At 41.7% G+C, this 24620-nt stretch overlaps 2 protein-coding genes and 1 long non-coding RNA gene across 5 annotated transcripts; 1 reads left to right on the forward strand and 2 right to left on the reverse strand.

The window, feature by feature from the left end:
• Nucleotides 1-149: 149 nt before the first annotated feature.
• LOC135614120 (uncharacterized) lies at nt 150-3837 on the reverse strand. Of its 3 annotated transcripts, none has more exons than XR_010487440.1 (5): nt 3700-3837; nt 3278-3621; nt 2037-2154; nt 1826-1946; nt 150-568 (listed from the first exon to the last, which is right to left on the reverse strand). It is a non-coding gene; the product is annotated as an uncharacterized LOC135614120 (long non-coding RNA). The 3 variants fall into 3 exon arrangements; XR_010487439.1 differs by lacking the exon at nt 150-568 and adding an exon at nt 598-1507 and having other exon boundaries at nt 3700-3836; XR_010487438.1 differs by lacking the exon at nt 150-568 and having other exon boundaries at nt 598-1946; nt 3700-3835.
• A 631-nt stretch (nt 3838-4468) lies between these two features.
• Nucleotides 4469-6205, reverse strand: LOC103986545 (uncharacterized). Its single transcript, XM_009404560.3, has 3 exons — nt 6053-6205; nt 5481-5562; nt 4469-5358 (listed from the first exon to the last, which is right to left on the reverse strand). The coding sequence occupies exons 1-3, from the start codon at nt 6062-6064 to the stop codon at nt 4658-4660; spliced, it is 795 nt and encodes a 264-aa protein (XP_009402835.2). The 5' UTR covers nt 6065-6205; the 3' UTR covers nt 4469-4657.
• An 8205-nt stretch (nt 6206-14410) lies between these two features.
• On the forward strand, nt 14411-24149 carry LOC103986730 (transcriptional regulator STERILE APETALA-like). The gene is made up of 2 exons (XM_009404825.3): nt 14411-15089; nt 21955-24149. The coding sequence occupies exons 1-2, from the start codon at nt 14832-14834 to the stop codon at nt 23086-23088; spliced, it is 1392 nt and encodes a 463-aa protein (XP_009403100.2). The 5' UTR covers nt 14411-14831; the 3' UTR covers nt 23089-24149.
• The last annotated feature ends 471 nt before the right edge of the window (nt 24150-24620 follow it).

Genomic DNA, 24620 nt, shown 5'->3' on the forward strand with positions numbered 1-24620 from the left:
TCAATCAAGTGGACCTTTTTATTTTTCATTTTTAATCTTGAAATATTATAAATTATTATACATATACTCACAACAGATTCCTTAACCTTTAAGATCATTAATCACCAAGGCTCGAGATGTTAGAGAAATGAATTCGAGAGAATCCGAAGAAAACTAAACTATACGGGCCAAAGCAGCACCGGCCATGTTATTCGTCTCTTCCACTAACATCCGTCCAATAAGTCACGGCCGACGCCGTTTTGGGGGTACAAGACCAAAAAGATAGATCGAGTTTTACTAGGAAATAAATGCTATTTGCTCGAGGAAAGGAGAGAAGACCACTTACAATGGGAGTGACATGATTGAGCCATCCACATCGATGACGTCGAAGCAAGGAGGACGCAACCTTTTCTCAAGGAGGGAGGAGGAAATTTCACGCAACGGACCACCATGTGGCGTTGTCGTTGTCTCGTAACCACTTTGCTCTGCTCTGCTCTGCTCTGCTATGCTTCTCAACCATTTCTCTTTGCATACAACTTGATGTCATCGAACACATAGATAGTATAAGCAAGCAAAAATAAGGCCTCACCTGGTATCAAATTTCAAGCATCAGCAAAATTAGATGAAAAGAGAAAATTAATCCATAAATCTAACGATCTATGAATTGTAGCATATGGTTTACATAAAGGTTTTCATAAAAACAAAATCAATAAGAGTAATGTTTGTCTTAAAAACACATGAATGCAATACAGTATTGGAAACCAGATGCAGCAGGAAGGCACTTCAAGTGCAGAAAACAACAGGGGGAAACAATCAAAAGGGCAACAATTCCACCATTCTTTGGAGTTTGGGCCAACACAATTTGTCCCATCTTGCTCTCATGTCTTTATATGATCATCACAAAAGCAACCGTTTCATGTTGAAGAGGTAGATTGGCTTGTAATCCATGAGAAATAAGATGAACCGTCAAACATCTCTCGTGGAGTAGACAGAAACCACAATAGCTGAAAACCAGAGGCAATTCTTTCCTGGTTAGATGGAAGAACCAGATGAAAAAGCACCTAGATTCTATCCAACAATAGCGCAGAACAGAATGTTGCTCTCGTATCTTTATATGATCTAAAAGCAACTGTCTCGTTGAAGAGGTAGATCAGCTTGTAACCCATGAGTCATGAGATGAACTGACAAACATCTCGCCTAGTGTAGACAGAAGAACCACAAGAGCTGAAGACAGTTCTATCCTGGTTGGATGGAAGAACCAGATGAGAAAGTGCCTAGATTCTATCCAACATGAGCTCAGAACAGATTGTCACTTTTGACATGACTGCATATTAGTGAATCACTGTTTTCTTCTGTAGAGGAGATCAGATAGAATAAAGTCACCCTTTAGGTACGTGGAGTATCTAGCTCCTCACATTTTCACTTTGTGCAAGCCAGAATGTGCCCTTCCTTTTGTGTGGTAAGGAAAATGCTATCTTATAAGACTCGAGCTTCTTATCACGCAGAAATCCTCGCAGAATGTAGTAATCTTTTGGCAATAATTTCACAAGTCAAAGATTCATGACAATATTAAATATACATGATAAGTCACTTTCTCATAAGACAACCCAAAAATGAAAGCAGTTGTTTATAAAAATACGATATTTTTTATTGGACAATCTACAAGTTATTGTGTGAACCTCCAAAACTAGTAGATGAGTGTTGTTAACACATTCAACATTAGGATATCATTATACTGATAGAAGCAGTCAACTGAATCAGGAGAGAAGCTTATTCCAACTGACAAATGAAACAAGAATAAAGACGCAATATTAAGTTAATCTACAATTTATAATTCCATATTTACCGTATGTTTGATGCCGCCATTCTATTGTCAGTCATAAAATTGAACTTATCATCAAAAGCAGTTCCGTCTTTCAAGCAAAGCATACACAGGATCAAATCTCTTAGGCCCTTATATCTAACACCTGCATTTGAGCATATGGATAACACTCATTTATGGGTGCATTTCAAGTTTCTTGTGAAAATATTAAATAACAAATTCATTGGACATTTACCTGTGGACCGACCAGTTCTCAACAAGCATTGAGCTGTAAGGATTAGTAATTTTGTTTTCCTTTCTTTAAAATGCTTTCGAGGTAACCTGTCCTGAAGAAACTCATGCTCCCTTATTATCTGTAGAGAAAACAAAAGTTAATGGCTTATAAAACAATGAGAACAAAGGAAGAAAAGTAGCTATTCGACATGGGACAAAGTTTGGGAGAACCAAATTATACAACAGACGTAGACTATAAGATAGCTAATACGATATAAAGAGAAGCATACAATCTGCTTCTAGCTCATAGTCCCTCAACTTCTCAAAGACTCTAGCTTACATGTATGCTAACCAGATTATGATCACAACCAAATTCGTATCCAACTCAATATTGCATAAACATTTGCACAACAAAAATGACCCCCCACCAAAGACCAAAAGGAATAAGAAGACCATATTTAACTTGCACAAGAAGAATAAAAATAATAAATTTCTTGCAAAGATAGAAGTAAACAGTAGTCCAAATTGTAGTGTGCTAATTATATTCATCAAACGAACAAAACTCCTCCTCCCCATGGATCTTCACTCAAACACTCCAATTAAGGGAATAACCCACATTGCCAATCTTCTCAGTAACCAGCAAAGACCTTAGAGCTCACATCAGAGGGCACCAACTTGGAAGTATAATGCTAAGGGCATTTCATGGGCTTCACTCCTATACCAACTTTAGTTTTCAGTAAGCGTTTAAATAACATATAATGGTCCTCTTCACCGAATAGAATATGACCAGCGAATTCCTCGGGCTCCTCCATGACATCCCACTGTATTCAGCGGCCACCACCGGTGAGGCTTCAACGAAATGAGCTTTGGTCACAGGTGGCTTTCAGTATCGGCCACCCGTTCTGTTGCACCTATTCACCCAAGATCAGCTTGACCCGGCAGAACTGGATTCCCTAGATGATCCTTTCAGTCTCGGTCTGGAGATCCGTTGATTCCCTTCGCCTCGGCGAGGATGCTTACAACCACCTGGAGCTACAGGGAGCAATCGTGCACATAAAGGACGATCTCTGTGGTCCTTGACCAGGTTTGCTAAAAGATGCATGATCGTTGGGGCAATTTCTTCCATTGTCGGTTTCGGCAACTTGAGCTGTCCCACCGACGGGCGATCGTTTTCCCAAGCAGCACAACTTTCCATGTTCACGAGGGAGAAGAAAATGCCGCTCTCCATCATCGAGCATAAAGATTACAAAAGGGAGCACTCACCTCAAGGCAAGATCATCTTTCACGGCCCCGAGATCCCAGCAGAAGGCCGTCGATCTCGCGATTCTTGAAATCCTAGGACATCGAACGTCTCCAACTTGTAACCCAAATAGACGCCAAGAACTCGGCTACGAGCGTGCCGCAAGCGCAGAGGAATGGATCGATCGGATCGATCAACGACCTTTCTCTGGAAGCTACGGGAATCGAGGAAGCAGAGGTGGCCCCGCGAGAACGTCTCGAAGAGGCGAAATCGAAGAGGCCTTCGGCTGCCATCCCGCATCTCGGAGTTCCAATCGATCGAAAATGTCGGGAAAAGTTTAAGCGCAGGCGAAGGGTTCTAAATTGCTCTAATACGAAAAATTAAAATATTGTTATTTTTATCAGTCGGATAACGTCAGATCGCTTGTTAACGTAAAGTTACATACATCTGATGACTATATGCAATTCATGCGTTATTGAAATGGCCGGATGCCAAATTGGTCGCAGAGAGAATCGCTCTACCAAGCTCTCATCGTAATTTTGAAGCAACCCTCGAGGAAGCTGAGAACCGATACGGAAACCCATCATCAAACTGTGGGTGACAAGATCCTCCTCGATCCTCATCCATAGAATTCTACGTCTCCTGCTCGTCCACGTCCACAGGGTCCCACCCGGTGTGCGTAATGATAATAATACTCGAGAGACGTGGCCGAGTGCTACACCATCACATTGCCATCTTGATGAGAGAGGCAAACTTGGTGGTGCAACCAGGCCGGAGAAGCGACCCGTCGTTTTGTCTGCCAGCGCAAAAGCTTGGGCGTATGGAAGTCCAGCTTTATCCGCACGCAGCACATGGCTCCTGGGCCGCGACCTCCTCATCCCCCTCGGTCCCACAGCGGGCAAAGGAGACGACGACAATGGAGCCGAGGCAACGCATACAACCACCAGTGTCGCCATCGCCACCGTCATCACCGTGGTGGTAGGCGACACATCTCCATCCCATCCTCCTCATGCTACCTAGAAAAGAGATCAAAAGAAAGGAAAAGACCCACCCGTCGCTCGGGTAGCACCATCCTGAGATTTCTTACAATCGCCCCCGTCTTGATCGAGACAGAGGAGCCGCAATCGGTGGATCTTCCCCGCCGGCGCATCATTCATGACAAAAGGCTACGAGGCGAGCACATCGCAGAGCACCAACTATTTTGATATCCTCGATCGATAAAGATGGGAAATGCTTCAACATTATTTAAGCGTTCTTACAATATTAAACATATAGGAGGATGAAATCATCATCATTATTCACCCCCCACCCACCCTTTTATGTATCACCATCTATTATTATGGTTCAACATCGTGCGACGACTGAGAAGAACGCAGGATGGGAACGTATATATGTGAAGGGAATTACATGATGAAGCAGCCATAGTAGGGCTCCTCCTCGCACACGATCTTGTAGCCGTCTGCTTCGTAACACGGAGGGCGACCGTAGTACATGGCCGGCGGCGGCGGTACTGCGGCTGGCGGCGGTGCACCGTCGCTTACCTGGCCGCAGGAGCAGCAGCGGCAGCACCCGTGGCGCGGCTCGTAGCAGGGACACGGCTGGTAGCAACAGACCGGCCACACCGGGGCCGGGAACGCCCACAGGGGCAGCTTCACCAGTACCTCGGGCGGCGGCGCCAGTGGGGCCGGCTTTGGCTTCGGTGGAGCCGGTTCAGGCTTAGGCGGTGGTGGATCGGGAGCGGGCGCTGGCGCTGGCGCCGGTTCAGGTTCAGGTGCAGGCGTGGGCGCGGGCGCGGGCGCTGGAGGCGGTTCAGGTGCTGGCGCTGGCGGTTCGGGGGCGGGCGCTGGCGGGGCCGGTTCAGGTGGAGGCGGTGCCGGTTCTGGTGGGGGAGGAGCCGGTTCGGGTGGAGGAGGGGCCGGTTCAGGTGGCGGAGGAGGAGGAGGAGGTGGTGGTGGCGGGTCGTCCGGCTTGATCTGGATGTCTTTGATCACCTTGCAGGCCAGGCAGCAGAGCTTCTTGATAAGGCACTCGGGATTGAAGGGGCCGGAGACTATGACAGTGTTCTTCTTCTCATCGTAGACGATAGACTGGATCTTGAATCGCTCTCAAGTAGATGAATTCCACGCAAGACACAAGGACGCCATAAGTACGACCGTGAGCTGGATAGAAGCATGACAGTGGTGGAGAGAGAAATCGAGAGGCATGCATGCTTATGCTTACGCTTACTTTGGAGCTTGCACAGAGCCTTCTTAATCTTCTTGGAGCAAAGGCAGCAGTCCAGATCGACCTTTATGATTACTGTGGAGATCTACGATGATAAACAACGGCAATAAAAGTGCTGCTAGGTGAGATATATATCTCGAGTTCAACAAGGAAGACAACATGGACGGGTATAATTCTAGTGAAAGCGAAATTGCGATTCGGAATTTGAATCAGCAGAACTCGATTTGTGATGGGACAAACAAGTGATGGTCTACCAAGCATGTCGATGATCCAACATGCAAAGAACAAATAATTTATGGAACCAACAAGTTAACAAAAAGCTGAACCGGTGCCAAAAAGTTCGTCCTTCAAACCAATTTCAGCGAACAAAATGCAAACCAAAGGAAAGATACATCTAAATAACTCGCGAAACAAAAATGCAGCACGGAGTCGATCCCGAAAGAATCACATCTTTTTTCCCGACACGCAGAATTTACGTTGGATACAAAAGAGCAAATGTAATTTAGCAGAGTATACATGTGGAGGCATCAGAAGGGAGGGAGGGAGGGAGGAGGAGGAGGGAATAATCGATGTACCTTCTCTGCCATGGCTTATGTTGAGATTCCAACCAAGGGTAGAGGAGGAGGAGGAGGAGGAGGATGGGAGAAGTCTCTCTCTCTCTCTCTCTCTTTCTTTCTCTTTATAGATGTAACTGATAACCCAAAGTGCACTAAGGTCATAAGCCACCCGGACAGGAACACGTATCAAGACGATAAACTTTTCGACGTACAGCCACCGACTCCTCCCTGGCTTCATGGGTGTGTTTGAAGCATGGCTCATGCAACTATTACCTTCGCTTTGGCTGCTCGTGTTTGATTCGGTAGCCTCCTCTGCAGAATTCCAGTCAAAATGTAAAATCTCGATAGAAAGCTTGGAATATAAAATGAGATACTTGAGAATATGGCAACAAAAATCTAAAATTGCAGGATTAACATGTTTCATGGGATCACTTGCCTTGTACCATTTCAGCAGCCATTGGTTGGCCGGGCACCTAAGCAGCCATTGGTTGGCAATCAGCAGTAGGCCTATCATTTCTCCTTGAGGTTATGGTACAAACCCATAGCAGAAAAGCTCTAATGATCGGTGTAAACCATTCTTTCTGTCGGCGAGCCTTACCATGCAAACTGCACACACCTTTTATGTGAGAGGAGGGCTTCAGCTTCGATCGAGATGTCTCTCTTTTGTTTGGACACCAAAGTCAACGCATAAACCTTGTATGGATACGGAAATCACCTGAATGGTTGACTGACTGACTGCATCCCGAGGCAGCTTCTAAACTTCATCACAAGAAAAGTGGGGAACCACCTTCCGCTAGCTCGAGAGATATCATCATCAGCTCATAGATTTCCGGTCTCGAAAGTCCTCACCAAAAACCCACACGATCATAAAATTCAATAGACCCGATGCTTTCTTTCTAAAAAAAATGAAGGATGATCGATGACACAAAGCCTCCAATTCGGCATGCTTTTTCACTGGCTTTCGGTGTTGCACAGAACTAAATTTAACTTGCTTTTGTCTCGATGAGACGTCGATCGTTGCAAACCAATATACCAAAGGACAAGAAAGGGGAAAGGCCTGTGCTGAATGACTCATCAAGCAACAACAAAAATCATGCCTCTACAAACACAAAATTGTAGGCGTCGCTTTCTAGCTAAGCTTTCCAAGCACAAAATCTTGTTCCTTTACACACCAATGATAGTGATCTGAGAGCAGCAAAGACGCTTTTATGTGAATAAAGAAGAGGAAGACTCTTTGAATGTACATAAACGAAAACCAAAAATTATTGAGAACATTGAATATCTCCGAGGGATCTTCTATCGAAGAGGTTAGACTTTCACCATCGGATCGGAAGATAGATTCATTTGAAGCAAAGATTTATCTCTCTCGATAACACTAGAACATTAGTCCTATTTAAATTTTTAGTAAGACAATCAACTAGATAATAATTAATTTTAATATAAAATAAAAAATAAAAATAAAAAGAGAATGAGAATCTAGTCATCTAATATATTTTTATCTAATCTTTATGCCTCTATTCATTTTAGTATCTATAAATTTCTCTTTATAAAAATCTATTGCAGCTTTGCAATCTTAATGGATAAAAACAAAAGAAGTAGTGTTTGAGATCAAACATAAATGACTTTATGGTTTTACTATTAACCATTATGGATGACGATGATATTGTTCCAAAATGGAACCCATCGAAAATATAAGCAGAAATGTATTGTTAATCCTTACGAGTCAAGCTGAAAACACCTTTAACTATGTGACCTACAATGGTCGTCTTTGTTGCTATGTTAATATCAGTAAACTTCACAATTGATTTGATTTAATTGGATTACCTGTCTCTGTTACTATCGGTAATTTTGGTTAGCTTGCGGTGAAGCGGATTCAAAGTACAGTCTTCAAGATTAATCTGTCTAACCTTTGTGTCCGTCCATGATTTGGCAATGATATGGAAACCACACTTCCTCGGTTTGCTACTCATCGAGACGACAGGAATCAACTGAATCATGCTAGTTTAATTTGAGACATGGAAGAAGAGACCTCTTGGGCTGGGAATATGCGCCTCTTTCGTCTCAGTGGGTGTTTTCGATTCTCTATGTCCACGGAGCTGGATCGATTACATCTCGTGATGAATGGTGACACACACACACACACACTTTGTTGCTCACTCAACATGTATAACAGGCACTGACTGTCTCCGCAAATAAGACTTGTGAGATGAGGTTAGTATTTCGGTGGTTGAATTTTCTAATTTGATTGATGATTTTGGTTCTCACTGTATCATTACATCTTTTACAAAGAAATGCGTCATTGTTTGTGCTTCACATTTCTCCTTGTAGGTAATCGAAGATGTCTATAGAAAAATTTTCCCAAGATATAAGACTCAATGTGGTTCGACAAATCTTATTTATGTCCATAGAGAAGAATTAAATTCTTCATCGTATGAGATTAATTACATGACCTTGAACTATCCTCATTTAAGCATATAAATTTTGAAGAATTTATATTATTTTCTCTCGTTCTTTTTACGGAGACTACATAAGATATTTATAAAGGAACTAAACCCTAATTATGAAGATTTTTTATTTTTTTCACAAGAACTCTTTGTGTTAGGATTCCTTATCCTATTAGGACACGGAATCTCAAATACTTGTTAATCCCTATAATCTTTCTTTCAATGAGTATTTTATTTACTTCTACACATTTTAAAGAGAAATACTTTTATTTCACGCTCCTTTTGTCATATATTCTTGTTGAATCTCCGATCACAATATCTTTTAAGCTCTTATATTATATTACTTATTGGAGAATGAGAGGAAAATTTTAAAATCAAAAGAATACTCAAATATCAACAAGTTAAAAAGCATTATTCGATGTAAAATATAATGTGGTTTGGTAAATCTAGCTTATATCTATAAAGAAAAATTAAATTCTTATAAATTACGAAGAATTTATTTATCTTTTCTAGATATTATAAAGAAAAATTCAAGAGCCCAATAGTGTTAAGTACATCTTGTTCTCTTCTGATCAAAACTCAAAGATACATGAGATATTTATAAAAGAATCAAATCAAAATTACTAGAGTTTTCTTTCTTCACGAGAACTATTTTCTGTATTAACATTCCTTATCATATTAGCATTATGATGTAGCTTGAGGAATCCCAAAACACTTATCGATCTCAATATATTATTCCGATTGATAATCATAAAAAATAATTTAAGATTTTTCATAAGACTAGAGAGGATAAAGAAAAACCTAAAATCCCTTAATATAACCTACCATATGAAACTGCTAGAAAAAGGACAGTGATGATTTCCTTGAATGAATCAAACAGATGCTTTTGATTCCAAACATTTGGTGTATACAAGTAGTAGCGATGCATCACTATTCCTTTATTTGTGACTCTTCATGTTAAGTATAAATGGACTCCTCCAAGAATGGAAAGTAGAATCCCAAATCAACTGGAAACAGTATGAGAAGGTCTACATATCGAGGAGAAGAAGGAGATGAGAGCTTTTGGTCCTTACGAAAGACGATTCAAATTTACTGGAAGAAGTCAGGTACCATATTATAAATTGCAGTAGAATGAGGGTCTTTCAGTAAAAGTACAATGAGATATAGACTCATAGACTCAAATCATTTTGGCACGCTTCGAATTGGAGACCAAATGTTAAGTTGTGCTTAATGCAAATTATCCTTAATAGTCAACAACGGAAAAAGACAGCCTTTATTTTCTTTAGCTGTTCTGCCATGGCATTTACTACTACTAAAATAACACATTGATAGGATGAATATTATTATTAGATTCCGATAAGTGGATCATGACTACTATATTATCCCTTAATTCGAAACAAAATATTTCTTGAACCTCGTTAATTATGCTTAGTCCTCTATAACCATGGCAATTACAAGTCGACTATTATAAAAGATAATCTTTGTGTGTGATAACACTTTTAATCTCATCTTCAACCTTTTTCTAAGGTAAAAAGTCCAATCTTTATTAATCTCATAAATATATAAATGGTTAACTTTACCTATTAATTCTTAAATAAATCTTTGAGGGGAGAATAAAATTCTTGAAGGAAGTCCTTCAGCTGTCCTATGTGGGCCTAAACGTCTAGTGAAAGAATATTTTAGTTTTTTCCCCTTCAAAAGTTCCAATAATACTCCATAAAAAACTTAAAATCCCTTCAAATAAATAAATAACTTAAATAAATATAAAAAAATAAAATTATTAAAAAATAAAATATTGTCGATGCTTGTATTGTGTGACCGATGACATCTATGAGTGAACAATATCTCGAACTATGTTCCTTTGATTCAAATTTTAATTAACTAACATAAGTATGCTTAGTGGGTTGCACATCAATGATCATACACAAATATCTTGATTATTTACGAGAGATTCTAAGTATTATCAAGATCCTTAGCCACGATCATCTATGGATTCTACTTATATAGGAGAGGTCCTACCAAGGATACGTATAGAGTAATATCTCATAGAAAATGTCACATTGGATTTCTTTTAAGACTGTTTTTTTTAGCATTAATCACTATAACGATGAGGTTAAAGATAAACTCCATATCTATGTATACTAAAGTATTAACCATTATACTTTTTAGCCAACTAATTAACTTGTCATTATCACATTGAACCACTTTCAAGATATCTCCTAGAGGTTGAGTTCCTAACTACTAGAAGGCATATTTTAGGTAAATACTCATATCTCTTGATGGCACCAAAACTTTAGTTCTATTTAAAACTTTAGTAAGATAATTAGCTAGATAATAATTAATTTTAATATAAAATATAGAAATAAGAGAATAAGAATCTAACCATCTAATAGATTTTTATCTAATCTTAATGTGTCTACTCATTTTAGTATTTATAAATTTTTTTATAAAAAATTGTTACAACTTTGCAATCACAATAAATAAAAATAGGAGTAGTGTTTGAGATCATAGAAAGAGTAGAAATTAAGTTCTTAAGCCATCTATTTCAATATAAATGGTGTTAAGTATTACAAGCTTAGTATTTTGACAATGATAGTTTACTTGGTTGTCAAGATAGCACTTCTAAAGAATAAGAAATCCAATTAATGTCACTATAACTTTCAACAACCAAAAGATATCCTACAAAGTTAAGTCGATAATCAAAAGTACTCTTAACGTATCTACTAAGTTTGAATATAACATAACAAATACCGGATTTAGTCATACTTGCTAAAATAAGAGATTCAATGATTTAAGTATATTTTTCTTTGATTTACAAGATTATTAGCATTTTTAACAAAATAAACATTTTGATTTTAAGGAGTGGAAACAAATGGCAATTAGAATATCTAATTTTTTTAGTATAATGGGATTAAGATAATAATATAGAATTAGAAGATTTTTGAACTTTCATTCCTAAGATGATGTCAACTTTACTAACATTTTTCATATTAAAATGATAAAAATTAATTTAATCCAAGATTAGATCTAAATTTGAAGCAAGAACTAAGAAATTATTAACATAAATATAGAGAATTACATAATTTATTCTCTATCATTTTATCATATCCATTAATGTAAAATCTAAAAGATAAAATTATAAAATCAAAATTTTTTTGCTTGAGTCAGATCAAATCAACTTGCATACAAATCCTTCGGGTTAGTTCATATATGTTTATTTTTTTAGTTCTCTACATAAAGATAGTCTTAATATCCATTTGATGAATAAAAAATTTACTGATGGAAGCAAAAGCAAGTAGGACTCTGAGTGATAGTAATTCGTGCTACAGACACATAAATGTTAAAATAATCAATGTTAATTTTTTTTAATAAAAAATAATGATCAACAAAACTAGCCTTATACTTTTTAATTGTACCATCTGCCCTAATCCATTTCATTGTTTATCATCTCTTTGTAGAAAGAAGCATTAAGAGAGCATATAGCTTCTTGAAATAAACTTGATATATCTTCTATCATATAAGAGACAAAATCATCATCAAAATTTTTTTCAATCCCATGTGCTCTTGCTTGTTCTAGATTCAACTTAAATGTTAGATTCTATAAAAGTTGAGAAAGATGAAGAATAATTACTTGACATATTAACATATAATCTAGTTTTAAAAGAAAATATATTTTTAAAGAATGATGATTTAAGAAATGGCTAAAGCGACTCTCACCATCCCACCGTTGGCGATGGTTTTGAAGGACCGAAACATTCACTCGCTTTTCTTACCCTGGTGTTTCGACTGCAAGTAGAACCATCAAACCAGGCAAAATCCATGCGCAGCTAGGCACCAGATTGGTACAGTACTATTCATGTACGCTCTTCGTCACCAGAAAGACTTCAAACTGCTAGATGTGTGGTCGATGCAGGCGGAGCAAATGGGAGACGCAAAGCCTGCTAAGAGAAGTTTGTGACCAGGGAAGAAGAACCAGCCCAGTAAGCATTGTCTCCTCTTGTTTCTTCGTTAAAAGGCCTGCATTTCAATTCGACTCCGGATGAAGAGCAGTTTACGAGTTTACTAATGGCTTAGTGATATTATCTCGCTAGTCGCCATTTAAATTACTTCTAAAGAAGAAAAGGAAACTCCTTAATCAACAGTTGATCTGCCATTTTTTTTCTCTATAGAATATGTAGCGGATCCTAACAACTGTAGATGTCATTTGGTTTTTTGGCTTCGGAAGCGTGATTCTAATGCAGGTAATGGCGGACCGCAGGTCTTGCCTTTGCCAATGGCTGGATTAAGGTGCCAGTGAAGTGAACCGAAGAAGGTGCATTCGTAGGCAGTGAACGCAAGGAAAACAAAAAGGAAAGCTGCAACTGTTGCTACTCCTTAACATATCCTCCAGTTCTTCAGCCTGGGTATGAAATGTTTGTATTCTTGTTCAGTTAATATGCATGTGAGTCGATCGATAGCTAGCGAGCTTACTTTCTTCTTTAGTTCAATATGTGCCCAGTCAACGTTTAAGTCTTCAGTCATCTGGATTGAGCTTCAAAAGCTCAACGCATCTTAGCTTCTATATGTGCTGCCCTGGTCAGTCAATCCAATGGGCTGCTGGTTCACAAGCATCGGACTTCGTCGGTGTTGGAACCCCGAGACTATCACATGGCGTCGCCGCATCCCCTGCTGCCAATTCACGGCCACGTACGACCACGACAACGACGTCGCCTTTCTCTCTCTATACGGTCAGTGAGACAACGAAGAATAAAGGACTAAACAGGATCCGGAGATCCGAGAGACGGCAGGGATATGGTGCTGATATGAATCTGCTGCGTGAGAGACATATGTATGCATACATGAGGAGATATATACGGGGGAGAGGAGGCGAGGTCAAGCTTCATTGGCTGGAGACTTAATGTGATGTTGCACCTGGGCGACAGTGACGGCTGGTACGCAGTACAAATCACCTTCTTCCTTGCTACCCTCCCTGCCCAGCTACGTAATGCTCCCCGGCCCCCCGCAGTCCTACTCCGACCGGTCGTTCCCCACGTACCATGACTGACTTTTACGACGAATGTTACTGAAGAAAACACTCTGACCAACCTCTCTGATCGCGTTTAAAGTATCGGACCTTGCACATACATGGGGCCACGCTGCGACAGCATTACACGCGGCGAGAGAGAGAGGACCTAGTTGCCCAGGAAACCTGATCTGGAAGTTCCCATAACAGTAAGAAATGGAGGAGGAAGTGAGCGAGAGAGCGAGAGAGGACTTGGTAGATCAGAAATAACCGTGACAATGTTCCAATATATGACTGTAAAAGTGGCGCAGGAAGAGAGAGAGAGAGAGAGAGGAGACTACGCGCAATCGGGCGTCCATTAAATACAGTAGATTTTAATTCCCTGTGCGGTCACTTACCGGACCACCAGCGGTGTGATGCCGACGTCCTTCCCTCCATGCCCTCGGTTACAGTGCTCCTCCCGATGTTGTTCCATTCCGGTGGCAATAGAACCCATCCCACTTTCTCCTCTGTGTGGCAGCTCCTGAACCCACAAATTAGAATTCTTAAAGCCTTTTATATATGTATGGAGATAGCATTTGTCTTGGATTGACCTGACATGATGAGGTTACCTTCTTAAAATCTTCAACATTTTAATACTGATTTGGCTTAAAAAATAATATCATTTTGTAGTTGATCAAGACCCCCTCCCCACTGTACTATCTTCCCATAAACAATCACCATTCTTTAAGTTTATTTATCCATCTTTTTTATTTTTGTACTTTTTAATGGATTATGAGTCCACGTATTGTATGTATAGAATCTATCAACAGTTTCTACCAACTACAGATCACGGAGGCCCATTACAGCATGCACTTGGTGGGCCACAGACCGGGCCCACTTTACCCACGCACTTACCAAGCGGCACGTGTGCTACTACCTTACTGAAACTGTTTTTTATGTGTTGGGTTGGGGGCGAGGTTGATATTTTGAAGGAAATAAAAGATTCCTCGTAGGGGATATCGTGTTTGCCGTTCATCGTGGCTCCAAAAAATAAACAACAAAATAAACAAAATCCCCGAAACCTATGTAACGCCCAAATTACTTTGTAGCGCATCATCACGATATATATCACCGATAAATATATAACGTGTTATATTGGTAATGAGCATTATATAAATGAACAAAAAACGAGACCACGGATTAGTAACAGAATCCGAAAACAAAACAAAAAAAATACGATCATGCCTATAAAACCCCGCGTTTTGTGCACTACTAAACCCCCATCCCCTCCCCCCGACCTCTTCTCGCGCCCCCTCTTCGCCTTCTCTCCTTCAATTCCCTCCCTCCCATTCGATCTGCTCTTGCACCGATGTCGAGCTCGCCGCCGGAGCGACGGGGAAGGGGAGGCGAGGAGGAGGGCGGGGAGGACGCCGCGGCCGCCCGAACACGCACCGGTGTTGGCCTCGGCCGCCGCCGCGCCGGGGATCCCTCATCGTCGCGGCTGAGGTCCGCCGACGCGGTCTGGCCGGAGCACTTCGTCGAGGCGGTTGCCGCCCAGGTCGCCGTCGATGCCGCGCGCTCCGCCGGGAGGTTGGCCGCCGCTCCTGCCGTCGTCTCCGTGTTCCAGGTTCTTTCTTCTCTTTCTTTATACATCTTATTGCCGTATCCCCCAACAGAAGAATACATCAGTTTCTCGATCTGCTTCGTTTCTTACATAGCCACGGTTTCACATTAGTTATCATCAAGATCATGCATCAGTGGGCTTTCTTCTATGATTTTGGAACAATGAGACCACGGATGCACCATGATAGTAATCATGACTGCAACATGAAACAACATTGGAATGATAGGTTGGGCAATAGACCTGCTATCCTACAAGGAGAGCATTCGGTAGAATGCCTCCACGTATAGGTGTTCTTCGGATTAGTCCTTCGTTTCGGTCATTTCTCCTTTCTTCTGTGCGTATTTTATTCGTTTGGTTTATATTTATTGTGTACAGTCACACCCCTGTGTGTGCTGCGGCAGTAAGAAGAAGACTCTTCTTCTTACTGCTACTCTCTTTTTTGACCATTGTCTCCATAGCCAGCTGCGCTTCGCCGGCGCTAGTGCCTCTCTCTCTCACCCCACATTCGTAGGCAGCCGGATGGCTGGCTTTTGCCGCACTGTTTGCTGTTTGCAGCGGACATCCTTTGAGACTTTAAACACGATTCTGCTGAGCATTCGCCTCTGTCAACTTCATTATTTCTCTCTTACTCTGCCTTCTCTCTTTCGTGCAACCTATATCTATTCCTGACGGGGGGTCTGAGCAAAGAGCCAGTGGTGGGAGGAGGCGTGTGATGCTCTGTTCTTTTGACCCTCGCTTCGCGCTGCGCCCGTTTTAACTCCCCTCGATCCATCCTTGTCGTTGCTTTATTCACTCACTCACGTTCGGCTTAACTCTCTCTCTCTCTCTCTCTCTCTCGCTCTCGCTCTCTCTCTCTCTCCGTCTCTCTCGGAGGGGCGAGCTCGGGGTTGGCGCACTGCGGATGGGATGGGATAGGCGAAGGCAGAGAGGAAGCGCAGGCGCCGTCACCAGACGCGCGTCCCTTTCAGTTCCGTTTTTGGTCCTTTTTTATTGGGGAGAGGGGAAGGATACCAACACACACTCTCTTTTCAAACACTGTGGAGTATGGCCCCCCTCGTTCTTCTGCATCAAAATGTAATGTATGATGGTGTTATTAGACGACGAGGAAGACAAGGGCAGTTAGGAACCTCTGCCGTGATGACGGGTTCAAATGGGAGGGTTCTCTCTCAATCCTTGGGTTTCAGCCGTAGCTAGGAATGTTGTTTGCGTTTAATTAATGGTGGGTGGGCGAGTGAATGAAGGTGTTGGTAGAGGGAGTGTTTTTTTATGGCGTTCCTTGGAAATGAAAGTGTGGGGGAAAGAAGCAGCACAGCCTGTGCTTTTTGTTGCATGGGCAGACGAAAGCTTCGCTGCTTTCGACGACTTGGGTTCGGCTCTTTCTTCCCTCACCGCGCTCGACCTGGCTCCTCTCTCTCTCTCTCGGTCTCTCTGTGTCCTTCCTCAGACCGAGGGGCCATAGGCTGCACCAGCCCTTCCCCACTGGAATCCCCATCTTGTCCTCCACGGTCAGGGAAGGAACATTGTCTACCTCAGCTGCTCTCTCTGCTGCTGACAGCTCTTTCGCAGCACATGCACGCCTTATTCTTAGAACCATCATATATGCATTTCTCTTCATCATGCGATTTCAATACGTGGGTTCTATAAGCTCCCTTTGCATCAGGCCTATACATTGTTATTGTTCCCCTCGTGCCTGCTTCGCGTTCGAAGACTGTACGTGACTCTTCCTCTCTTATCTTCCTGCTTGTTCTGTTAAAATGTGTTGGGTTCTATTATAGCTTTACACGGAGGTCAAATGCTGGGGGGAGGTAACAGTGTCGTCGTTCCGTACTGCCAAAGCTTATTCGAAGTCCCGGCAGCTCTCGACGCACATGGTCTTACTGCAAAGTCCAACGCCGAGGAGGTTGTCGTGTAGCAGCTCTTGCTTTTTGTTGATGGGATGTAAGTATCCAGCCAAAGCAAAATCAGATTCAAAGTACTCTACACAGAGAATTGAGAGGAGAGAGAGAGGGGAGAGGAGAGAGAGAAAAAGGGTCAATCAAATCTCAGTATCTCGCACAGGTCTCGCCATGCCACCTGCAGTCTACTGCTTCCTTTCGTGACTGCACCACTAAAGCCAACCTTTTGGTGGGTCTCGCCATACATGTCCTATTACTGTTCACGGGCGGGGGTACATCCACCATTTTTGGATGGGTTGAAGGGTGGCTCGACTAGTGCTCTCAGACTTTCTTAGGCATGCATGCTAATGGAGCTCCACGTCCAGTAAGGGGGGACGGAGCAAGCATCAAACACCATCTCTGAACGATGCGACGAGCCACCCTGAATGCGATTTTCGAGCGTACGAAGCTCGTACATTGTCGAGATCGCTGTGAGGATTGCGGGAACACTAAGTCCGGGAGCAGTACGTCATTTTGGTATGGTTTAAAGGTGACAATAGAAAGGCCGAATGCTGCTCCTTTTGTGGCCTTATTTTTATTAGCTGCAGCTTTGTTTTAGGGACGATATACCTCTAAAACAAAGCCAAATCACATGGGAGATTACCACACACCTCAGGAAGACGCACCCTGATCTCTTAGGCGTGACACGCAGTTGTGCGTCGTCGCAGAGGGATTCACGGGATCCTATTATAACAGTAACAGATCGATGCCTCTCGTGGATTCTTCGTTAATTGAAGCTTTTGATGCCTTCCCTTGTTTGTCTTTGGCCTGTCGTTGGCCTTCTCTTTCCTACGGTACGAACGAAGAAAGGTCTTAAAGCTGCTGCTACACCTGCTGCCTCGATGGCCATCTTATTTAATTGCTGATCTCGGCCTTCGAACCACGAGCTCCGCTTCTTGACCTTTTATGGAGTTGAGGCAGAGGATCTGCTGGTTTAATGGGTGTGCTGTTGAGTGAGGCTCTGCATCACTTGAATGCACCACGGAAGTACATCGCCGTAAGCCTTTCCTTTTTTTTTATTGCGAGTTTGATGGAATTTTTCTTGGTATGTTAGGAGATCTAGGGAGGTGTGCATGATCTTATAGAGGATCTCTGATGTGTTCTTACTGTGATATAGCATTTAAAAGGCCGGAAAATGCATTTGTTATCACCCCATAACTTGAGGTGTTCATTAAGCTCGCAAACTCAGCAAACATTAGATGGATAATCTAACTTACAAGAGTTATCCACCAAGGTATGCAAAACTAGTTTATCTTCTACTGAAGGTTGTTCTTTGTTACCAGCTTTCTGGCTATTAAAGGTCATATGTTTCTCTTCTCGTGTTTCCAGCTTTTGCTAAATTTTGAGTTGAAGCATTAGTCTCAAATAACTACAGTTACTGTAATACATTGCACCCTTTCTTTTTTTGTCTAAAGTTGTTCAGATTGAACTGTTAACAATTTGCTACATTTGTCCATAGGGTGGTAGATGGTCCAGTACTTTCTCTATTAAGTTCAGCTGTAGTTACCAAAAATGCCTGCAATGTGTACTGATATGTTGTTTACCTGAACTGTCACATCCCTTTTACTTAGTAATTTCATAACTTTTTTGATACGTTCTTTTGTTTGTTGTGAATTTTGTATCCTTGAGTTGTAAATTTATGATGTAGAAGCAATAGGTTTTTAGATTCTCTATGAAAATAGGTCTTAATGGTTGATTATTTCTGGTCAGTGGGGAATTTATGGTTTGTTTGTACTGGAAGGTTCTGTTGATGGTAAAAAAATATATAGCCCTTTTCACTGTCTCCTCTTAATATCCTTTCTTGAAATGTACTTTCTGATGTCTTCCCTTTTATATTTCTTACCTGTAAAACCCAATTTTTTCACCCTTCGTTATTAAAGATATTTCATGTGCCATTGCGTGACTCTGATTCATTGTTGGTTTATGATTATGAAGCCAAAGTGTTCTGTTCCCCAAATGGATATTTTCTGGACCATACTGTTTTGGCAATTCTGTGAATATTATGCATTTGATATAAATTTTGTCAGTGGAATCTAATATTTCTCATTATGTTCTTGTATTTTGGAATTTCGAGAAACATAATGAAGGTTAGGTTTCTAAACCATTTGGACTGGAAATTTATTCAGTGGTAAAATCGTTTTTGTTTAATGCTGAAGGATTAATGCGATGGATCATGATTCAATGAAGCATTACTCGAGTTATGATGAGTTAAGCAGTTTGCTAATAATCTCTTAGACTAGAAAGAGTATTTCTCATATTTAAAGGGGGTAATCATTCTATAATGAGAGAAGAAATCTTTGCAAGAATAGTGGACTTAATAAAGGTGTTGGTGTAGCGTTCTGAAAATAATTCTAAACTAAAATTAATAATCAAATAACACAAACAATGATGTAGCGCAAGAAGAGTGATATGACTAGGTTAATGCTAGAAATTCTTATATCTTAAGGGTAAAACATTTTGTTCAAATCATTTGATGATCAATTGTCAAGAGTATCAGGTCTTTGAGTTGGCCAAAATCTAGCTTTATATGTTGTGTTACTTTTTGGATCGATATGTTTTTTGGGTTAAGCAATAAATTTGCTGTATACAAGCATGAAAATCATATAGTAACGCGACCTGTACGATTTTTTATGTTACTGTTATCACAATCATTCCAATGCTAAATTAGCGTATGATACAGACGCCGTATAAGTAGTTAAAAATGTAAACCTATTTTTCGATCTACTATACTATGTCAGGCTTGGTTAAGGGTTCCATTTATTTTTTTTGCAACATGGAAGAATTACTCAAGGAAGTTGTTTCAAAGTAACTTTCTTTTGACTTCATGTGGGGTGGATTAATTAGCAATCATAACTTATAACTAACATGTGTTTTGGTGGTACATAGTGCATTCTATACATGTATTTCGATGATCTTTTATCCAACTATTTTTCATCTCAAACTTATGGCTTTCACCCTCTTTGTTTTATAACGATTGGTTGATTGTTGTGATGGCATTTGCTGACAATTTTGAAATTGCTCGATCAAAATGGAACTTGCCAATTCTGCCAATTTATTAGGATTTGGATTAGTTTGGCTAACTTTCACCATCATCTCTTGCCATAACTACATTAAATATGGATAACTTGTGAAATCCCCCTTATCGTATAGTTTCTTAATCCATTTTTAATATCATGCAAATCAGAATCTCATTTTCAGTGATTAAGTGGAGGATTAACTGCTACAAGACTTGGTTACATTCATATACATGCTTGTGAAACTTATTAGTTCTTTATTACCTTAGTTGTCGGCAAGACATTATTATCTTTTGTTCAATAACAGTTGGTATTGATTGCAGTTCCGTAATTTCTCGATCAAAATGCATGCGTGATTTGCCAATTCTTCCAATTTATTAGGATTTGGATTAGTTTGGTTACCTTTCCCTGTCATCTCTACATGAAATACACATACAATGTGAGATCCTCCTAATTGTATAGCTTGTTAATCCAGTCTTGATATTTTACATGTCACCTCAAGCAAAGTAGAATCTCATTTTCAGCGATTAAGTGGAGGATTAACTGCTACAAGACTTGGTTGCATTCATATACATGCTTGTGGAACTTATTAGTTCTTTATTACCTTCGTTGTCTGCAAGATATTATTACCCTTTTTTGCTCTCTCATATCTATAGTGTGTGCCATGCAAATTGATGATAATCCACATCCTTTAGAAGACTATTCCGCTTATCATCTTGACAAGGCATTATTTTATGAAAGATTAGGCATCATTCTTAGATAACGACTTACATGGAAAGACTAGAACATATCTTACCAAATGCTTCAGGAACTTTTGCCTCTACTTGGCATCTGGATTATGATTTCTGTGTGAGATGACTAGGCTTCTGGATTACGAATTTCAATGTGATATTGGTTGTTCTAATCCTGATTGATCGTTATGAGATTCAGATTGCTTGTAATTTGCAGTCATTTACATCTTGATTGCCAAATTTATGATTAATTATAATTTTGCAAATTCAGTAAATAAAGGAAGCAAAAGCTTTATTTTTCTTGATTTTGGGCATTTGCAAATGGTCTTAATTACATTCTGATCATTCTTGTTGAGGTTGAAGGTGTAGCATTTGCCAATGCTAATGCATGCAATGCGGTGCGATCATGTGAGTGCTACTCGTAAATCTTCTTCTTTGTTTTGCTGTCATTCTTGAGTTTCTGGTATCCTGTAGTGGCCTTACCTTTCGATGGAGGTTGACCTATGAGTTCTTGACAATGAAACATCACAAGGGGTTTTCTCTATTCTAAATCTACTGCAATCTCATCTTCTTTTCCTTCTTTGCCCCAACCAAATCCATTGCCGATTGGAAAGAAGCAATAGAAAAGAATCTTCCTTTCCTTCTTTGCCACACCCAAATCCATTACCTTGAGAAGCCAAGGAAGAGCGAGAAAGGACCAATAGAAAAATAATCTTTTTCCTTCTTTGCCCCGCTCAAATCCATTACCGACAGAAGAAAAGGAAGAGCGAGAAAGAAGCAAGAGAAAAGAGTCATTAATGCCATTATTTGTCGATGTCAGGGAATTTGGAGTGGCACGCACAAGCAATGCGAGCTTTCATTGCACAACCAGTTCCGCGAAGGCTGAGCTTTTATTGCACGACCAGATTCGTAGCACTCCGTTCCTCGAGAGCTTTTATTGCACCATCAGTTTCGTAGCACTCGGTTCCTGCAAGAACTTGCAGGAACTTGTAATTGATTCCAGTCATTTTATACTTGCCATTGCTACGGCATATTTCATGTCGGATTCTGTCCGATCTGTGTATTGAAGTTGTTATACGTAGTGCAATCCATACGATGCATGCGAAGATTCTGATCGAAATCTTACTGAAGCCCTCAAGTCTAAGTTATATTTTATGGGTGTCGATGCTGATGGTGAATTCGATTGCAGGTCTGCTCCTCGTGGAGAAGCGTTTCCCGGTCGGAGCTCCTGTGGAAAGATCTCTGCCGCCGCGTGTGGTCCCGCCGGCGTCGCGGGCTCCCGTCCTGGCGGGACGAGTTCATCCGCCTCCACCGCACCGCCGCTAACTTCCGGGCCCGCCGCTCCGCGCACTCTCACTTGCTCCCTCCTTCCGATGCCGTCATCTCCTGCCGCCGTCTCGCCCTCTCCGACCACCACCTCGCTGCCGGCTTCGTTGACGGCTCGGTTCGCCTGTTCGATCTCCCTTCCGGACGGGCGCTCGCCACCTACTCGGCTGACCCTCATCGCGACCGCCTCGGCCGCTTCTCTCAGGCCATCTCGGGCATCGTCCTCCTCGCCGACGACCGCCTCGCCTTCGCTTCCCAGGACGGAGACGTCCACATGGCGAGCCTCGGCGCCTCCGGTTCCGTCCGGCGAGCCCACGTCGGGAACCTGATGGAGGACGGGACGTTGGTGGACTTCACCGGGAACTCGCGGTGGTGGGTTGGCTTGTTGGCCGGCGTTCCCGGCCGGTCGTGGCGCGTCTGGGACGCCGCCACCGAGCAGCTGGTGTTCGTGGGCGGAACCTTGACGGACTCCGACGCCATCCTGGGATGGCACATGCTCACCGACTTGTCGAGTCCGGTGGTCGGCCGCGCGAAGATCGTGGAGCCGGGACTCGTGGTGGGGTGCACAGCTTCGACCATGGAGGTCATGGACCTCAACGACACCGGTACGATCCTGAACCAGCTTCAGCTCCGGCACGGCGTGGTGGTGGACTCGGTGGACGCGAGCGAGGGCCGGGTAATGGCCGTGGACACGCGAGGACTGGCGAAGGTGTGGGAGGTGCCGAGGTTGCAGGAGATTTGCAGGTTCAGTACGGTGAGGAGGGCGGAGGGACGGCAGCATGGTGCGGCGGGTGTGCAAGGGTGCATGAACTGGGGTTACGCGGTGGTGTGCTCCGCCCATGGTGGAGTACGCGTGTGGGACGCAACCACGGGCGAGTACTTATACAGCTTCAGGGAGCGGATAGGAGAGGCCGCCGCGTCGGTGGCCGGTGATCGTTACGTGGCTGCTTGGGCCGACGAGACCGGGTTGCACCTGTGGGATTTTGGAGCCTTGTAGGGGGAGGAACCCAAGCACAGGAGTCTGGTTGATGTAGATAGAGAACTGGCCATGGCTAATGTTTGTGTTGTTGCTCAGGCTAGGGGGAGGCCAGGTGGTATCGTACTGTGATGGCCACCACAGGCAGGACTGCAAGAATGTAGAGAGAGGAATCGGAGAAGAAATGGGGATGGGGAGGGGGAGGCAAAGATGGTGTGGTCTCTTGGTGATGGTGATTAGGGTTGAAGATGGCTCCCAGTGTGTGCTGGGATTTTTGGGGTTGCTGCATAATTGTTCGCCGAGTATTGGTTTAGGAGATGCATCTCTTCAAGACTCTGATGACTTCACTTTTCTTATACTGCACTCGTTTCTCTTCTTGTGGCTGCGGGACTTGGATTTGGTAAATTTTGGTAAAAAAAGAAAAGATTTTGACTTGGAAAAATATCAGGTTGCTATTTATATTAAAGCTGGGCAGCAAAAAAAAGTGATTTTTCTTTTTGGATTTTTAAATAATATTTTATATTTTTAGTTTTCTATCATATATATTTTTAATATCATAAATGTCTTTTGTTATTGCTTCCTCTGATTTATCTTTGTCCTATTGCTTTCATCCTAGTGTAGTCGTATTCGTCCAATCGCCTTTGCCCATCGTTTTTATTTTATTGTGATCGCCTCTTTTTTTTTTTATGTGAGGTTATATTACTTTCAGCCCTATTGTTTTTATTTTATTGTGATTGTCTCTTTTTATTTTTATGTGATGTTCTATTGCTTTCATCTTATTGTGATTATCTTTAAGTTATCGTTTCTATCTCATTGTCTTTGTCTCATCGTTTTTATCTTGTCATAGTCGTCGTTTCGATTTTATTGCTTTTGCCTTCATTAGGCCTCAATACTTTTATCTTATCATTTTGAATTCATCATGGTTGTCTCCTCCTTTCATCTTGTTGTATTTTTATGAGATAGTTTTGAGACAATCGAAAATATTCACGTAGTGGAGGAAGTGGCGACTACTAGGAGTCCAACCACTATACTGAAAGGAGAAAGAGACATGGATGACAACAATATGCATTTAGAGTATTAGAGAAAATTAAGGGTACTAAATGAGATGCATTTAGAGTGCTAAAAGGGGAGCTTTTACATGTAAATCACAAAAAAAAAAAACTAGCTATAAAGGTTCAACATTGATGGGGAATATTTTGACAACCATCCTCCATTCACTAACTAATTAATTTCTGGGTAATGACATAGGGTGATTATAGTTTATCAACTCTCATGAACAATAGTCCACGTAAGGTCATTTAAACTAGTCATGTTAGCCTTTGTGAACAATAATGAGAGAGTATTCAGACCTGTCCCTCTCCCTTTATCACCCCCGTAGATAAAATGCCAAGTGGGGGACACTGAGATTGTTATAGAGGATCCCCTTAGTTGATTAGGTATAAAACCTCTCGAACTAACTCGAGCGTTAGAGAGGCTAGGTTGAGAAACTCCTCCCGACATCAGTCTTTGTGTAGGAATCTACTGAGAAGCCATATTCCACCTTAGGTCGACCT

This window comes from Musa acuminata, chromosome BXJ2-6 (assembly GCF_036884655.1).
Source record: "Musa acuminata AAA Group cultivar baxijiao chromosome BXJ2-6, Cavendish_Baxijiao_AAA, whole genome shotgun sequence".
Classification (NCBI taxonomy): Eukaryota; Viridiplantae; Streptophyta; class Magnoliopsida; order Zingiberales; family Musaceae; genus Musa; species Musa acuminata.

What these genes read in the sequence shown, in the direction of transcription:
- LOC103986545 (XM_009404560.3), bottom strand. An exon ending in GGCTCTGTGCAAGCTCCAAA is followed by an intron (nt 5,359 to 5,480) that starts GTAAGCGTAAGC and finishes CATCTACTTGAG; the next exon opens with AGCGATTCAAGATCCAGTCT.
- LOC103986730 (XM_009404825.3), top strand. Translation starts at nt 14,832, where the DNA reads ATGTCGAGCTCGCCGCCGGAGCGACGGGGAAGGGGAGGCGAGGAGGAG. An exon ending in CCGTCGTCTCCGTGTTCCAG is followed by an intron (nt 15,090 to 21,954) that starts GTTCTTTCTTCT and finishes ATTCGATTGCAG; the next exon opens with GTCTGCTCCTCGTGGAGAAG.